General features: G+C 40.8%; 2 protein-coding genes across 5 annotated transcripts in view; one reads left to right on the forward strand and one right to left on the reverse strand.

The window, feature by feature from the left end:
* The window catches only part of LOC143641697 (uncharacterized), an 89,296-nt gene extending 75,800 nt beyond the window's left edge, over positions 1–13,496 (reverse strand). Inside the window, exons 1-2 of the mRNA XM_077109422.1 lie at positions 13,409–13,496; positions 904–1,030 (exon numbers count right to left, since the gene is read on the reverse strand). The gene's annotated coding sequence lies outside the window, so the exon portion shown is untranslated. The remainder of the gene's footprint in view (positions 1–903; positions 1,031–13,408) is intronic.
* Positions 13,497–13,631: 135 nt separating this feature from the next.
* LOC143399529 (uncharacterized) overlaps positions 13,632–17,135 on the forward strand; it is a 36,814-nt gene continuing 33,310 nt past the window's right edge. For all 4 annotated transcript variants that reach the window (XM_076856239.2, XM_076856240.2, XM_076856237.2 and 1 more), the window contains exon 1: positions 13,632–13,734. Coding sequence is in view for 1 of the 4 variants with exons in the window: in XM_076856238.2 (XP_076712353.1) it covers positions 13,732–13,734 (3 nt within the window). In the remaining 3 variants the exon portion in view is untranslated. The remainder of the gene's footprint in view (positions 13,735–17,135) is intronic.

The following is a 17,135-nucleotide window of genomic DNA, read 5'->3' on the forward strand; positions in this document are numbered from 1 at the left end:
CACCTGCATAGGAGAATAATTTTAATATTCTGCATCAGAGAAGCATAATTAAAAGAGCAGAGCAGCTTTTTAAATATTTCAAAATATCTATTAGCTTTTAAATGTTCCCAATACAAACCTGCCTATTAATTACTGATAATTTGTGTAATTCACTATATACATGTACTGAAATGCCACACTTTGCCCCATAAATATGTGCAATTACTATGTGTAAGTTAAAAATATATAAGATAAACTTGGAAAGGCTGTGTGGGAGGGAGAGTGGAGAAGAGATGGTAATGCATGTGGTACAGGTGCACCTGTAACAGGAGGTGGCGCATACCTGTAATTCCAGCAGCTTGGCGGGCTAAGGTAGGAGGATCACAAGTTCAAAGCCAGCCTCAGCAAAAACAAGGCACTAAGCAACTCAGTGAGACCCTGTCTTTGAATAAAATTCAATAAAAAGGAAGTTGGGGGGCTGGGACGGTGGGGGGCACTGGGGATGTGGTTCAGTGGTCAAGTACCCCTGAGTTCAATTCCTGGTACTCAAAATTAAAATAAATAAATAAATAGATAGATAAATAAAAATAAGATAATAATACGGGATAAAAATGGGAGTTCATATCCCACTTGAATCAAAGTGTGAAATATGATATATCAAGAACTATGTAATGTTTTATGGGCTTGGGTCATGGCTCAGTGGCAGAGCGCTTGCCTTGCACATGTGAGGCACTGGGTTTGATCCTCAGCACCACATAAAAATAAACAAACAAGATAAAAAAAAGAACTATGTAATGTTTTGAACAACCAAGAATAAAAATTTTAAAAAAATAAGATAATAGTCGTATTAAAATTTAAAAATGATTCCTCTAAATACTGACAATGAAATTGCTTCTAATAAGATCACTGGGGCTTTTCACTCACCCAAGGACACCAGGCTGCTGTAGGTCTCCAGCATCACATTCCTGTAGAAGGTCCTCTGAGCCTCATCCAGGTCTTGCCACTCCTCCCAAGTGAAGTCCACAGACACGTACTTGAAGGACACCATCCCCTGTAATGGAACATGTCTCCTCAACCCAAGCCCTCCACTCTAGGTCAGAACAGAAATACAGAGTTCACTCTTCTGTGAATGTGTGTCTTACATACGTCTTTTATAAGATACAGCTTGATTTGTATTATGGGAGAGGAAAATACCAATAAAAATACCTTGTCTTTGTACTAATTTGGTAACCCTACATCACTATTATAGAATTTCCTTTATAGATTTAGAAGTGTCCTTGTTCACAGCAAAAACAGGGTGAAAAAAATTCTGTTCCTAAAAAGAGATAAATCTAATGTGAAGACTTCAATATGAACACATACTTGAAATACTATGTTAAATAAACTAAGCCACATATTTGTAGTAAGATAGGATGGGGAAGAAGGGGAAAAACAGATTGTTCCATGTTCCCAGCATGTATTTCACTTAGATGAATGTGTCCTGGCCCTGGAATCAGACTGTGAAATTACAAAGAACCCACGCCAGGCTAATGGAACTACAGTGGTGTCAGTCTAGGTGAGGCTGCCTAGGCTGTGACATGTGGTAAAGGCAGCAAGTGTGTCGGGGACTGACAACCTAGTGATGTGAATATAAATGCTTTGCCTAATTCCAACAGTTAAAATCTCATGTGCCCACTCTTCTTAGAAACTATTGATAGATTATAAAGTACTCTCACAGTGGGGGATGGAGGGGATGGAGGGGTTGGGGGTTTGGCTCAATGGTAGAATGCTTGCTTAGCATGTGTGAGTCACTGGGTTCGATTCTCAGCACCGCAGATAAACAGATGAATAAAATAAAGATCCATCAACATCTAAAATTTTTTAATTAAAATACTCTCACAGACAGTCTTGTATTTCCATTCTAGATTAAACAGATCTGCATTTTGGAAGTGTTCCCCTAAAGAGAATGGAAAAACTTAATAGGAGAGTCAGAGAAGAAACTGGTGACACATGACCACCTACACCAGGGAACAGAGCATTAAGAATGCAGCATAGAGAACTCACCCTAGAAAAAGAGAAAAAGAAAGGAAAAAGTAGAAATAGAACACGGTACTAATTTTAGCTTGGAAGTAAATGCCTACTGCAAAAACAGGCGTTTACTTCCAAGCTATCTGAATAAGCAGCTATGTAGACCCAGGTTGGAAAACACAACAATGGCCATGATGGGCAGTCTGACCTCAGATATGCTGTGTTCGAAGTCCCTGTGATCAGATGTATAGGGATGCCCACCTGGTAAGTGGATGCATGGTCCACAACTCAGAAAAGAGGTCAAAGGTAAATATAAAGATTAAGGAAGCAGCAAGACCTCAGGGACTGCTGAAGCCATCTAAGTGGATGAAATGGCTTGAAGAAAACCTAGAAGTTGAAAGAAGAATTTGATGGGAAGATAAAGACATGAGAACTGCAGAAGAACATTTAAAATGTATTTCTGCATGAAAGCCAAGTTCAATATTAAGAAATAAATGAATGTATTTCATCATACACATAGCACTGTGGAAAACCAAATGTCACCCATTATAGACTCTGAGGAAGTGTCTTTAAAAATAATATCCCACTTGTAATGAGCACCTTCAATATGATGGCATGACCTGAATGTGAACACATGTGTCTTAGACCCAAGGCAGCATGACAGTTCAAGTGGACACAGGGAGGAGAAGCATTCTCCATCATCACAGCACTGAGTGCTACTTGAGAGGCATTAATACAAACAAAAATGGGAAAACAAAAGTAAAGATTGTAAAAGAATCTCCTGAAAAGTGACTCAAAATAGGAATATTCAATAAAGTAGAAGACTATAAATACCACATACTAAAGTCTTTATGTATGTACAAACATCCATAAAATAATAAAAACATCAAAAAGAAAAATCTTCCAGCAAGACAACAAAAGGTAGGCAAGTGGATGAGAGGAGAATAAAAATGGAAGATGAAAAAAAAAGCAAATAAAAAGACATTCATAAACAGTAAAATTGTGCATAGGGATATCAGTGTTCCCTAAGCCAGTCACTGTAATTATCTCATACAAACTACACACTTGTAGATGCAAACAAGTTGATTCAAAGTTGCTTTGAGAAAGTAAGCAGGCAAACACAGACAATGTATGATAGGCAATCTTTGTGTCCCTCCCTGCTTCAGCGGCTGGGATACCAAGACAAATACCACAGACTGAGCTGCTCCAGTGGAACTTGGTTCTGGCAGTTCTACAGGCTGGGAACCCAGGTCCAGCAGCCAGCTGATTAAGTTCCTGGTGTGGTCTCCTCCTGGCTTACACATAACCTTTCATGGAAGAAGAGAGAGAATCCCATCTCCTTTCAACACCATCAATCCGATAGCCCACCCTGAGGACTTCACTTTACCATAACTACCTCCCAAATGACATCTCCGTGAGAAATGGAAAGTCTGGTGGCCATTTTCAAAATACAGTATTTAGCGTTAAATATAAATTCAGGAGGTAAGAAAAGCAGCAGGAGAGAACAGAATGGAAAGTTACAAGCAGGTAACACTAGAGTGTGGAAAATTCACAGTCCCTTTACAGATAGGAGGTGAGGGGAAAGGGCCTGCTGAACCAACAGAGAGGTAAACTGCAAGATGCACTCACCTCAAGAAGGCTTTCCAGCTACAAGAGAACAAAGGGAGGTGGGGGACAATTAAAGATGCATTTCTTTAAAAAACCCAATAGGAGACAGTAAAACCTAGGTGATGGCATACCCCACAGTAGGGGTGCAGGGGCAAGGAGGGGCTTGTGTACTAAGGGATAAAATGCTGATTGCAACTGCTCTGGGTGTGCCTGCTCCCTCAGACACCAGATCCTGCAAGATCATCATTAAAGTCTTGCTTTCTCCACACCTTTGTCTCTCAATCCATTCTTTGGGTTTGGACAGGTGAGTGTGTTTCTAACAATCTCCAAATACAATCATATTTGGATTTAGAATAAGCTTCCCACATAGATGGGGGCTGATGGGGGGTGGGGCGCGATTCTTACATAGTATTAACTGTGGTGGTTTTCTATGACAAAGGATTACAGATCCCCTCACAGTGAAACTCAAAGATCATTTATAATCTTCCATTTGCCTTGGTTGGCCAATGGTGTATAAATTGAAGTGATACATGCTAAGCTATGGCTTGATGTGAAATGTCCCCCCAAAATTCATATTTTTGAGGGCATTGTCCCTAGTTCAGCAGCATTCAGAGGTGAGGTCTTTGGGAGGTGATAGGATCGTGAGGGTTCTGCCTCATCAAAGGATTAATCCATCCGTAGATTCATAATGTGAGAAACAGAAAGTTTGGTGGTCCACTTTCAGAACATAGTACTAAGCCTTAATTGGTAAGATCCAATTGTACCCATTTTAACTTTAGCCCTTCCCTTTGCCCACCCCAATTTTAAAATTAGCCAACTGAAAGAGTATAACCCAGACCTCCTCCTATCAGGGCAAGGGGAGACACTGTTGGGAGTCTCCCTGAGAACTCCCCAGGCCTTTCAAACATGGCGGTGGGCAAATTGCCAGTGGGCGGCTGGAACTCCCTGGGCCTTTCAGATAAGGAGCCCCTAATGCAACATGGCGGCAGGCAAGTTGCCAGTGGGCGGATAACAAGTTGTTTTGAAATTTTTCTAATTGGTCCTCCCGTCTTCCGTGATCGTGGACAGCTCGTGCCCCCCATGAATCTTATGCAGGGTGGACGTTTGTGCACCGTAGGTGATGATCTGACCTTTACTATGATTGGCCCCGGGAGCTTCCTGGTTTAAGATAATTGACTCTCACTTTCTATATAAGCTAGAACCAGCTTGCAGTAAAGTGCTTCATCTTTGTCACTGCTATCTGTGTGTGTGCATTTTAATCTCCGACGACGAACCTTGGCCTTTCAGACGCTGTGTCAGGGATAAAAGCAGGCGGACTGCCCGCCCAGCACTTGCCAGCCAGGTTTGGTGGCACACCCTTCTGGCAGGAGCAGAGTCTGCCATGCCCATCTACATGCCTGAATTCTTGCGGCATCTCGGTGTTTCTAGAAATGACACATGGGCTGCTGGAAAGTAGTAAAACCTTAACAGGTGGGGTAGTTGGGGAGGCTGGTCACTGAGGGTGTAACCATAAAGGGTATCTTCTGTCTCTGTGCTTTCTCTCTGCTTCCCAGTCACCCTGAGGTGAGCAGCTCAGCTCAAGCATGTACTCCCATCATGACACTGACTCACCAAAGGCCCAGAAACAACAAAGCCAAGTGAACTACAATTTAAAAAAATAAATATTTTTGTTTAAAAAAGAATTTTTATGGCTTTTTTTTTTTTTTTGGTTTGTTTGCATGCTGGGGATGAAACACATAAACTCATAGGCTATAGGCAAAACCACTATACCACTAAGTTACATCCCCAGCCCAGAATAAGTAGTTTTGTTATTATTTTTTAACCTTTATTTTATTTATTTATTTTTATGTGGTGCTGAGAATCGAACCCAGGGCCTCGCACATGCTAAGCGAGCACTCTACCACTGAGCCACAGCCCCAGTCCCTTGTTATTATTTTTTGTGAATAATTTTGTATGATTTTGGCATCACTGGACTATTGACTCAAAATGAGATGAGAACTGCATCTACTATTCATGTTTTAGAGCACTGGGGAAGAACTAATATTACATCTCCCAGTGTTTGGTAGCATTCTCCAGTGTACTATAACAGGGACATGAGACTTCTTGGTGTGCAGTTGATAATTATTGCTGATGAAACCCTCTGCACTTGTGATAGGTCTCTTCACATTATTTTCTATCTTGTGTCTAGTCTGTGTTTCCAGATACTGGCCCATTTCATGTGAATTACCTAATACAATGACATAATCACTGTTCATATTACTTTTCTCTAAATATAATTTTGTTTTTCTAAGGGAGATAGTAACATCTCCTGTGTAATATCTGAATTTACCTGAGTCTTCTATTTTTCCCTGGTGTTTTGCCTTTTGAAAAAGCTGAGAGGTAAAAGGTATTTATGAATTTTGTCATCTTAACCTCATTTATTATCCATTGTTCTCTTAATTTGAATTTTTTTCTTTCTTTTTTTTCCTGATTTATCACCTGGAGTCACATTAACCCATTACAGCTTCACTGCCACCCAACTTCTTTGTATTCTAATTAGCAAATATGTTACATTTCCATATGGTATAGGAAGAAGAGTATGTTTTATTTGTAATTTCATACTATTGCTTTCTAGCTCAGTTAAGAGTAAAAAGAAGAAACTGAGCGTTACACTGCCTTTTACATCTTCATACATCCTGGAACCACTCCCAATGAATGAACATGACTATCTGTTGCTGCTGTTGCTCTGTTTAGCAATTTCCTGTGATTTTGCTGGGGGTTGGGGGTAGATCCACAGAGCTCTTCACAGGGCATGCTGGAAGTCCTAGAATTGCACAAGCTGACTGACCTGGGAACTATGTTTGTAATGGACACTGGGCAGTGATGCATCAACTCGTAAACAAAGTTAAACTGAACCAAGTGATGGCATCCTCTGAATAGTCCTGTTACTACCTGTGAGCTTAGTGGGCTTTGCACATGCTGTGATGATCTGGGTGGCTGAAACTTTTGCTTTGCTTTAAATTCCCCAATTGTCATTCTCGTGTTCACAGGTAAATGCTGAAACTGTCTGAAAATAATTCACAAAACTGTTAAATATCATAAAATTCTGCAACTGCTAGTTAATATACAATGTGGTTAGTAGAAAATGCTAAAAGGTGTGCTGAAGCACATGCAGATGTGTGCTTTCTCCTACAAATGTCCCTTCCCTGTGTGCCACGTAGACCTAAGTGCAAGTGTTCAGTTGTGCCAACTTAAAACTGAAGATCTATAGGAAGAAGTCACATTGGGTACAGCCTCAGCACCAGCTACAGCAGCAGGACCGTGATTCTTCTACTAATCGTTCCAGCTCTGCTCTACTTGAGAGGGTGCTGCCAGCCTTGAGGAGTTAAGAGGAAAGCGAGACTTGCAGTGGGGTTTGAATGCCACTTTTAAAGTGCACAGGTCCTCTTGTGGCCCCGGCTCTGCCCCTCAGCCCAGCTGCTGATTTGGAGGACAGACCCCATACACAGGGACACAGCCCCAATCAATTTAAGCCTTGACTCTCGATTCTTTTGCCACAAGTCCCAAGTCCAAGAGAGCTCACTTGGCTCATTCACAGGGAGGTCAATGTGGCTGATGGCAACTGTCACATGAGGCAGAGGTGTCAGCTTCCCATGGCTCAGGGGATCACTGAGATGCCTGCAACCTGGACCCTCAGGGACTATCCAGAACCCGGATTTCTCACAGTGGTCCCCAACTCAGCAACACACCTTTCACTGTCTTTTCCTCCCTTCCTGTCTCACTTTTCCTACTTCCTTGCACCTCCTCTTTGAGGTTACTTTCAAAAATACTCTCCTTATACACATTTCTACCTCAGGTCTTATAGAGTATTTGCTCAGTAAAAGGTGACTCTGATGATTCAGTCCTAATCCCCAGGGAAATGTCTGGCTCGGTTTCCTCCACTGCATTTGTGGCTCTTTTGATTAGTAGATGTTATTTCTGAGCAGCATGCTCAGCTCTTGGAATATCATTTTCTTCATTTCTCAATTAAAAATAAGGACTTATACTACATGATGTTGTGAAGATAGAAAGAGGTGTATGATACATCTTCTGGTATAGTAGATGATGTATTATGTTCTATTAAATTTTTAGTTTTTTGCTTTTTCACATTGTTATCAAACTTTCAACCAATGTTGCTAAATCAAATGGATATAAATGAAGAAAAATAAAATTCTGTCCCTATATACCTTACAAAATAATCACAGATTGAAGGCAAGAAATAATTAAAATCAGAGCTGAAATCAATGAAATCGAAACAAAAGAAACAACTGAAAAAATTGACAAAACTAAAAGTTGGTTCTTTGAAAAAATAAATAAGATTGGCAGACCCTTAGCCATGCTAATGAAGAGAAGAAGAGAGAGAACCCAAATTACTAGCATACTGGATGAAAAATATCACAATATCACAACAGGCACTACAGAAATACATAAGATAATTAGAAATTATTTTGAAATGTTATACTCTAATAAAATAGAAGATAGTGAAGGCATCAATAAATTCATTAAGTCATATGATCTGCCCAGACTGAGTCAGGAAGATATATACAACATAAACAGACCAATATCAAGTGAGGAAATAGATGAAGCCATCAAAATATTACCAACCAAGAAAAGCCCAAAATGATATACAGCTGAGTTTTACAAGACCTTTAAAGAAGAACTAATACCAATACTCTACAATCTATTTCAGGAAATAGAAAAAGAGGGACTACTTCCAAATTCATTCTACGAGGCCAATATCACCCTGATTCCAAAACCAGACAAAGACACCTCAAAGAAAGAAAACTTCAGACAAATATGTCTAATGAACATAGATGCAAAAATCCTCAATAAAATTCTGGCAAGTCTAATACAAAAACATATCAAAAAGATCGTGCACTATGATCAAGTGGGATTCATCCCAGGGATGCAAGGATGGTTCAACATACGGAAATCAATAAATGTAATTCATCACATCAATAGACTTAAAGATAAGAACCATATGATCATCTTGATAGACACAGGAAAAGCATTTGACAAAATACAGTACCCCTTTATGTTCAAAACACTAGAAAAACTAGAGATAACAGGAACTTACCTCAACATTGTAAAAGCTATGTACGCTAAGCCTCAGGCCAACATCATTCTAAACGGAGAAGAACTGAAGGCATTCCCTCTAAAATCTGTAACAAGACAGGGATGCCCTCTCTCACCACTTCTACTCAATATAGCTCTTGAGACACTGGCCAGAGCAATTAGACAGATGAAAGAAATTAAAGGAATAACTTTAGGAAAAGAAGAACTTAAATTAGCACTATTTGCTGATGATATGATTTACCTAGAAGAACCAAAAGACTCCACCAGGAAATTTCTAGAACTAGTAAATGAATTCAGCAAAGTGGCAGGATATAAAATCAACACCCATAAATCAAAGGCATTTCTGTATGTAAGTGACAAATCCTCTGAAAAGGAATTGAGGAAAACTAGCCCATTCACAATATGCTCAAAAAAAATAAAATACTTGGGAATCAACTTAACAAAAGAGGTAAAAGATCTATACAATGAAAACTACAGAACCCTAAAGAGAGAGAGAAATAGAAGAAGTCCTTAGAAGATGGAAAGATCTATTTGCTCATGGATAGGCAGAGTTAGTATTATTAAAATGACCATATTACCAAAAGCACTATACAGATTCAATGCAATTCTGATCAAAATCCCAATGGCATTCCTCATAGAAATAGAAAAAGCAATCATGAAATTCATCTGGAAGAATAAGAGACCCAGAATAGCTAAAGCAATTCTAAGCAGGAAGAGTGAAACAGGTGGTATCGCTATATCAGACCTTAAACTATACTGCAAAGCAATAGTAACAAAAACAGCATGGTACTGGCACCAAAACAGGTTGGTAGACCAATGGTATACAATAGAGGACACAGAGACTAACCCACAAAATTAAAACTATCTTATATTAGATAAAGGTGCCAAAAGCATGCACTGGAGAAAGGATACCATCTTCAACAAATGGTGCTGGGAAAACTGGAAATCCATATGAAACAAAATGAAATTGAATCCCTTTCTCTCACCATGCACAAAAATTAATTCAAAATAGATCAAGGACCTAGGAATTAGACCAGAGACTCTGCATCTAATAGAAGAAAAAGTAGACCCTAATCTTCATCATGTGGATTTAGGCCCCAACTTCCTTAATAAGACTCCTATAGCACAAGAATTAAAACCAAGAATCAACAAATTGGATGGATTCAAACTAAAAAGTTTATTCTTAGCAAAAGAAATAATCTGTGAGGTGAATAGAGAGCCTACATCCTGGGTACATATTTTTACCCCTCACACATCTAGGGTATATAAAGAGCTCAACAAGATAAGCACCAAAAAAATAAATAATCCAATCAATAAATGGCCCAAGGACCTGAACAGACACTTCTCAGAAAAGGATATACAATCAATCAACAAATATATGAAAAAATGCTCATCATCTCTAGCAATCAGAGAAATGCAAATAAAAACTACTCTAAGATACCATCTCACCCCAGTAAGAATGGCAGCCATTATGAAGACAAACAACAACAAGTGTTGGCAAGGATGTGGGGAAAAAGGTACACTCATACACTGCTGGTGGGACTGCAAATTAGTGCAGCCAATATGAAAAGCAGTATGGAGATTTCTTGGAAAACTGGGAATGGAACCACCATTTGACCCAGCTATTCCTTTTCTCAGACTATACCCAAAGGACCTAAAAACAACATACTACAGGGACACAGCCATATCAATGTTTATAGCAGCACAATTCACAATAGCTAAACTGTGGAGCCAACCTAGATGTCCTTCAGTGGATTAATGGATAAAAAAAAATGTGGCATTTATACACAATGGAATATTACTCGGCACTAAAAAATAACAAGATCATGGCATCTGCAGGGAAATGGATGGCATTAGAGCAGATTATGCTAAGTGAAGTTAGCCAATCCCTAAAAAACAAATGCTGAATGTATTCTCTGATATAAGGGGGGGGGGACTCAAAATGGGATAGGGAGGAAGAGCATGAGAAGAAGATTACCACTAAATAGGGAAGAGAGGTGGGAGGGAAAGGGAAGGAGAAGGGGAATTGCATGGAAAATGGAAGGAGACCCTCATCTTTATATGATGATGTGAGGGGGGAAAAAAGTGTGTCACATTAGATTGGGTAGAGAGAAGTGATGGGAGGAGAGGGGAGGGGAAGAGGGGATAGGAAGGGCAGCAGAATAAAATAGACACTAGTATTGCTGTGTGTATATACGTGACTGTATGACCAATGTGATTCTACAACCTATACACTCAGAAAAATGAGAAATTATACCCCATTTGATTCAAAAAAAAAAAAAAAAAGAACTCCATCTACTTTATTACTGCATAGGCAAGTTTTTTTTAATGATTTTTATTTATTTATTTTGCATTACAATTCTTAATGTACCATTATACAATAATTTATCATCTCTCTGATTATATATAAGGTATGTATATCCTGTTACTGGGCAGATTGATCTGAGGGTCACATAACCCAATGAGCTAGCAACACACTTAGGAGTGGCGACCCATGGACTAAAAGGTCAATGGCAGAAAAACAGCAGGAAAGGAACAGGCTGAGCACACAAGGGAAGCCAGGTTACCATGGTGATAAGACTGAGCATGGTTAGTGTGCCAACTGCAACATCTGGGTTCAGAGTGCTGGACCCTAAGAGTTCCTAACATAGGCTGCTTTCCAACTTACGGGCCCAACAAGGTCATATCAACTTATTAATTATGTGAATGTACATATTATTCACAAATGAAAGAATGTAGTGAATATTATTTTTAAAGTTCCCAAAGCTTTTCTGATCTTTGGTCTTGTGAGGCAGTAGCATGAACTTTGAACTGGGAAGCAATACCCTAAGGCAGCAATATCCAACACAAATAAAATGGGAGGCACTAGTATCCACATTAAAATACTAAAAGAAAAGATAAAGTTGATTGTAATAACAATACATCCAAAATATTATCATTACAGTATGTATCAATATGTAATTATTGTGAAGTAAATATACTTTTGCTATAAATCTTCAAAGCTCACTCTATTTTAAGCCTCCTGCACATGTCAGATCAGAGCAGTCACATTCCAGCTTTGAAAGCTGACTCCTCCCCTGAACTCAGGGAAGTGCAGGACTTGAAGCTCCATTTCATGCCACAGGTGATGAAACACTTTTACCTATCAATATTTCTCCTCAGGGTCAAGAACAGGGAGAGACAATGCCCTGACAGATGGCAGGGAACTCCACCAGGAAGCCTCCAAAGGAATTTCATTCTACCCATTTTCTGCTGGGCCAAGGCCCATCCCTCTTGCAGAGATGGGAGAGCAAACAAAGGAAGAGGAGGGAATCTCATGTCTTTAGATCTTCCCAAAGCCTTGACCTCCAGAGTTTAAATAGATTAAAGCAAACTTATTTTGCAGTTCAGCCTTGGTCTTAATTGTCAGGCTACCAATGTGTGTTTCTCCTGTAGCATGGGGTACTGTATAAGCTTAAGCCAAATCACATGCATGCAGTTCTACATGTATGTCTGTATAACTCAACAGTATCTACCAAAAGATTGAACTTTAAATTATGGAAACAGGAAATGACCTTGGCAATGTGCTTTTACTGCTGCTTCCATCAAGAGACAGAGTCTGTTTACCAAACCTTATATCTGGGATGGCCTTATTTGCTACAACTCATACAAAGCTGTGATGACAAAAGTGTATCAGTATGGTACCAGGGCTCAAAAGGTCTTGAATGCTTTCTCTTTTTCTTTTAGAACCCTGCTATCCATGAGAACGAGCCCACATTGGCCTACTGGAGGATGAGATATCAAGGGGAGAAGAATAGGTATCCCAGATGACAGCCAGATCACACTTTGAAGCTGAGCCATCTAGCCAGCCATCAGCTAACCACATACAGGAGGAGGAGCCCAGTTGAGCTCAGTATAAATTGCTGACCACTGGTTATAAGCTAATATATTTTGGGATGACCTATCATCTAGTGATAGATAAATTAATAGTGATAGGCAGGATGCTAATATTCAGTGACATGTTGATTACAAGTTGTCTGGCAAACAGTAGGTGCCTTATAGATTTTCTGTTCCCTCTTCTGTGGTATGAAATGGAGGTCAAGCCCTTCACCTCCCTGAGGTCAGGGAGTTATAGCTCAAAAAGTTGAAATGTAGCTGCTCGGCTGGACAGTGCTGGAGCCTTACAACAATATGAGATTTGAAGACTTAGTAGCAAGACTTAGTATATAGATGTCACGATAATATTATGTTAATAACAATGATAATATTTTGGATTAAAATATGACAATTTCATCTTTTTTTTTTTTTTGGTACTAGGGATTGAACTCAGCTGCACTCAACCACTGAGCCACATCCTCTACCCTATTTTGTATTTGACTTAGAGACAAGGTCTCACTGAGTTGCTTAGTGCCTCACCATTGCTGAGGCTGGCTTTGAACTCACAATCCTCCTGCCTCAGCCTCCTGGGCGGCTGGGATTACAGGCGTGCGCCACCACGCCCAGCAATCCTCTTAATTTTTAATATAAAAACCCAAGAAAATTTTAAATTATTTGTATTGCACATAGTTTCCTTAAGTGACTGTTTCCTTCAAGTTCCTCCTCACAAGAATAGACACCAAAGTTACAGGAAATTTAAAAATTATTTTCATTGTACTCTGTCCATTTGTGATTAACATACACATACACATACAATAGATAAATGAATATGATCTTACATACAAGGTTAAAAATGCAAATGTACCTGCATAGTAGGGGGAATGGAAAGGCCCAGCAAAGACTGTTATTTTGGCCTCATTCAGCTGAAGGTTATCGATTCCCTTTCACTCAGGGTATAAGATGGCGGGGTCTCAAGCTCTATCCAATCAGGGACACGTGCATGAGGACTGTCCAATCAAACACATTTCTAGAAAGGAGAAGGCAGGATTTCCTAGTCTCGCGGACCTTGGTTCCGGGATTCCGCCATATTGGAGTCCGTTCTTCGGCCAGCGAGGCCTCGGAGGCTCTGGCCGTCCCCAGTCGCCCTGTCATCCACCCCGAGTGCGCGAGCCTCCCCGGAAGCCGGATATGGTGAGTGTGCGGCGGAGTTCTGAGACCAGCGGCGCCAGTCGGGAACCGCGCGCTGGCTGTGGCGGGACCCGCCTCCGGGCGGAGAGCTCAGCCTCCAGCAGGCCGAGTCCTCCAGGGCGACCCGGGCATTGGTTACCCGCGGCCGTGGGTGGGCTGGGCGGCAGCCGCAATCCAGGGCTCCGGTCCCTCTGCGTGGCGACTTCGGCCCCGCTGGAGCCCTCTGTGCAGTTGGGAGTTGTCCTCTCAGGCTGTGGGGTGAGCTGGGCAGCAGCTTGAACCGTGGTCTCTGGTCCGGTCTCTTCGTGGAGACTTCAGCCCTGCTGGAGCCCTCCCAGGCAGATGTGAGCTTGCAGCCCCGTGTATCTCCCTCTATACACTGTGTGGAGGATAGGATGAGGGAGAGTCTTCACTTTGTGTGTGGGTTCCTGTGTTAGAGGACCTATGGTCCTTGGGGTTCCCTTCTTTCCCCCTGAGAGATCTTGCTTTTCCTCAGAACTTGAAGATACTACCTCTGATATGTTCATTATCTTTAAATTTTTGTTTAATGAATTTGGGTTTTCTTTATTCCCGTTTTGTAAAATTTGCCTGTGCTTTTGCTTTTTTTATTTCTTTTTTTTTTTTTTTTTAATTTTAAAACATGCCCGTGTTTTTGTTTTTGAATCTGGCCAAGTTGCTTGTGAGCCTTGCTGTGTTACTGATGCAGGCCTGGAACTTAATGATCCTCCTGGCTCAGCTTCCTCTAGTTGCTGGATTTACAGGGTACACCACCAGGATATATTTGCTTTTAAATCTGTGGAATTTTTGTGTTATGATATAGGAACCAAGTATTATTATTATTATTCTTTTGATTGGCAGTGCTGAGAAATATTGAGGTATAACAGAGAGCTACCCTTCCAGGACCTCTGAAATAAAATTGGCTGCCGGATAAAATTCTCAAATGGATTAAGTGCAGATATGTTGTAAAGTAGGAGAGTGACTCTTAGGCCGGCAAGATTAAACTCTGCCACTGGATAAAGGGGATCTGTTTGAAAATCAAAGTATGTGGTACCAAAGTCGGAAAGTCTTAGAGGAAATTGTAACATTGCCCATCCCAACACATAGAAGAAGATGGGCTGACTTAGTGAGTTCACCATCTGGAACTGAGGCAGGGGAAGGTGGAACATTGGATGCATTGTTCTAACTCAGCATTTTTTTTAAACACCTTTATTTCACTTATTTATTTTTATGTGGTGCTGAGGATCGAACCCAGGGTCTCGCATGTGCAAAGCGAGCGCTCTACCACTGAGCCACAACCCCAGCCCTAACTCAGCATTTTCTAAAATTGCAGGTAGAGTTGACTCTGGGGAGCTGATGATTACTTATAATTGAAATAGAACACAATGCAAAATAATACATAAGAGAAATTCACACGTTGAAAGATAAGCTTTATTTTGTTTGAATGTCTTTGAAATTTTCAAAGATGTATAGGTGTGTACTAGGATGATATAAAATGTATTTCTTACCATGGGCTGCCTTCCAAAAATACCTTGAACCTCAAATTGCTACTAACTCATTTTCCCTATGAACTGCCTTCATTGTGTTGTCCCTTGTTTACAATACACATATCTGCCTACAAGAAGGAAAGGGCCAGTCTTAATGATTCTCATTTCTTCCCATGCCTGTGTGTGTGTATCTTCTTGTATGTCCTGTGCTGCAGTAGCCCACTGCTTCACAGCCCCAGGCCTAGAATAAAGATCTCAGCATCAGTGTATCTGCCCATATTATTCTGACAGAATCGGTGGGGGTGGAGTTACTATGAATTAAAAGTTGAAGATGGGTTGAACGAAGAGGAGACTAGGGTACCTAAAACTACAGAGGCAACTAAGGCCAATTCAGATATCCAGCCAAAAGTGCTGGCTCCAACTATAGCAGGAGCTTTTTGTTCTCTTTATTCCAGAACTTCCTATTTCATCTCCTTCCCCTCAACTCTGACTGTGCCTCTCCTTTCCTTCCCCTGAACCTTCCTAACCCCTGCTTTGACCTCATGTGTAGTTCACATGCAGCATTGGAACTCCAGGAATTGCAGGTTGGGATCCAAATCCTTCAGTCTATTCAGAGCCCAGATTCTGGTTCTTCCTCCTCACTTTTGGGTTGTCAGACTGTCTCCCATCTCCTTTACTTCCACATTCAGTTTTTCTGCTTGTCATTATGTGGCCCCCAGGATGGTGATTTCAGGTAGAGTTAATGATCACCTTGGGGCAAATATTAAGAAGGCACTAAGCAGTAAAGAAGGAAATGATGATCAAGCAGAAGTTAGAATTTCTCCACCTGCTTTTAAAAGGTTGAAGGGGGCACTTGTGCTTTCTTATAAAATCGCCTCTGTACAAATTGAAGTTGAATTTACATAACTCTTTTTCCTAGTGTAACAGTATATTATAGATTAAAACCATTCTTTGCCATTGTAATGACATCTGGCTTTATCTTTCACAGAGGATTCTTTTATCACCTGTTTACAGGCTGGGAGAAGGGACTATTGGATTGCTTTGAGAATGCAGAGGTTTCCCGGTATTGGTCCAACGTTCATGCTAAGTATTGAAAATGTTATCATTTCACCCAGTCTCCACATCTCCAAGCTCCCTGAGAGTTTGGCAGGACCAGAGGACTAGCCATGTCCAATGAATCACTCCAAGGGAAGCAGGAAAGTACCAGTATCCAAGCTGGATCATCTTTCAGTGTTATAGGCTGGGGCCTTCTGCAATACTTAGGAAGCACCAAGCGCCCCCTTTCAAAACCTGATTCTTGTGGTCAAGTCAAGAAAGATTTCAGACATGTCACTCAGAGTAACAGGTATAAGTTTAATAAGGGTGGGAAAAAGTAAGGGACACACACTCAAGGGAGAAAGTTGGGTCCTCTCAGAAAGGAAAGGGACAGAGTGCCTCTCCTTCCCTCCAGTTTTATTGGGGGTTCTGGGAAGTTTCCAGAGAATCCTACCCACCCAGGTTTACCTCTTGACTTTTGACTGAGCAAGATGACAGCAGAGTTTCAAGTCCATACTGCCATGACAATTCTGGGTCACTTTGTCCTGTGCTGACCAGTTCTAATCGGAACCTGTTCTTATAGATTTTATGGTTAAGGGCAATTATTCTTAGCTTCCTTAGTTCTGGGATCTGATCTGTATGTAGGTCACAAAAGCCTCCCCCTTCAAGCTAACTTTTGTTATTTTCAGCATTTGGGGGCCTGCATATAACAGGTAGTTTGCTGAGGAAGGTAATAATACTCTCAACTTGAGCCAGGCAGGGCTATAGTAAATTGCTTCATAGGAAAGAAAGCATGTGGGTATCAGCACAGTGGACCCAGTTTATAGAATTAAGCCCTTAACTTCCTGTTCCCACTGCTCATGTTTGTCTGTTCCCTATCAACAC

This window comes from Callospermophilus lateralis, chromosome 5, assembly GCF_048772815.1.
Source record: "Callospermophilus lateralis isolate mCalLat2 chromosome 5, mCalLat2.hap1, whole genome shotgun sequence".
In the NCBI taxonomy this organism is placed as follows: domain Eukaryota; kingdom Metazoa; phylum Chordata; class Mammalia; order Rodentia; family Sciuridae; genus Callospermophilus; species Callospermophilus lateralis.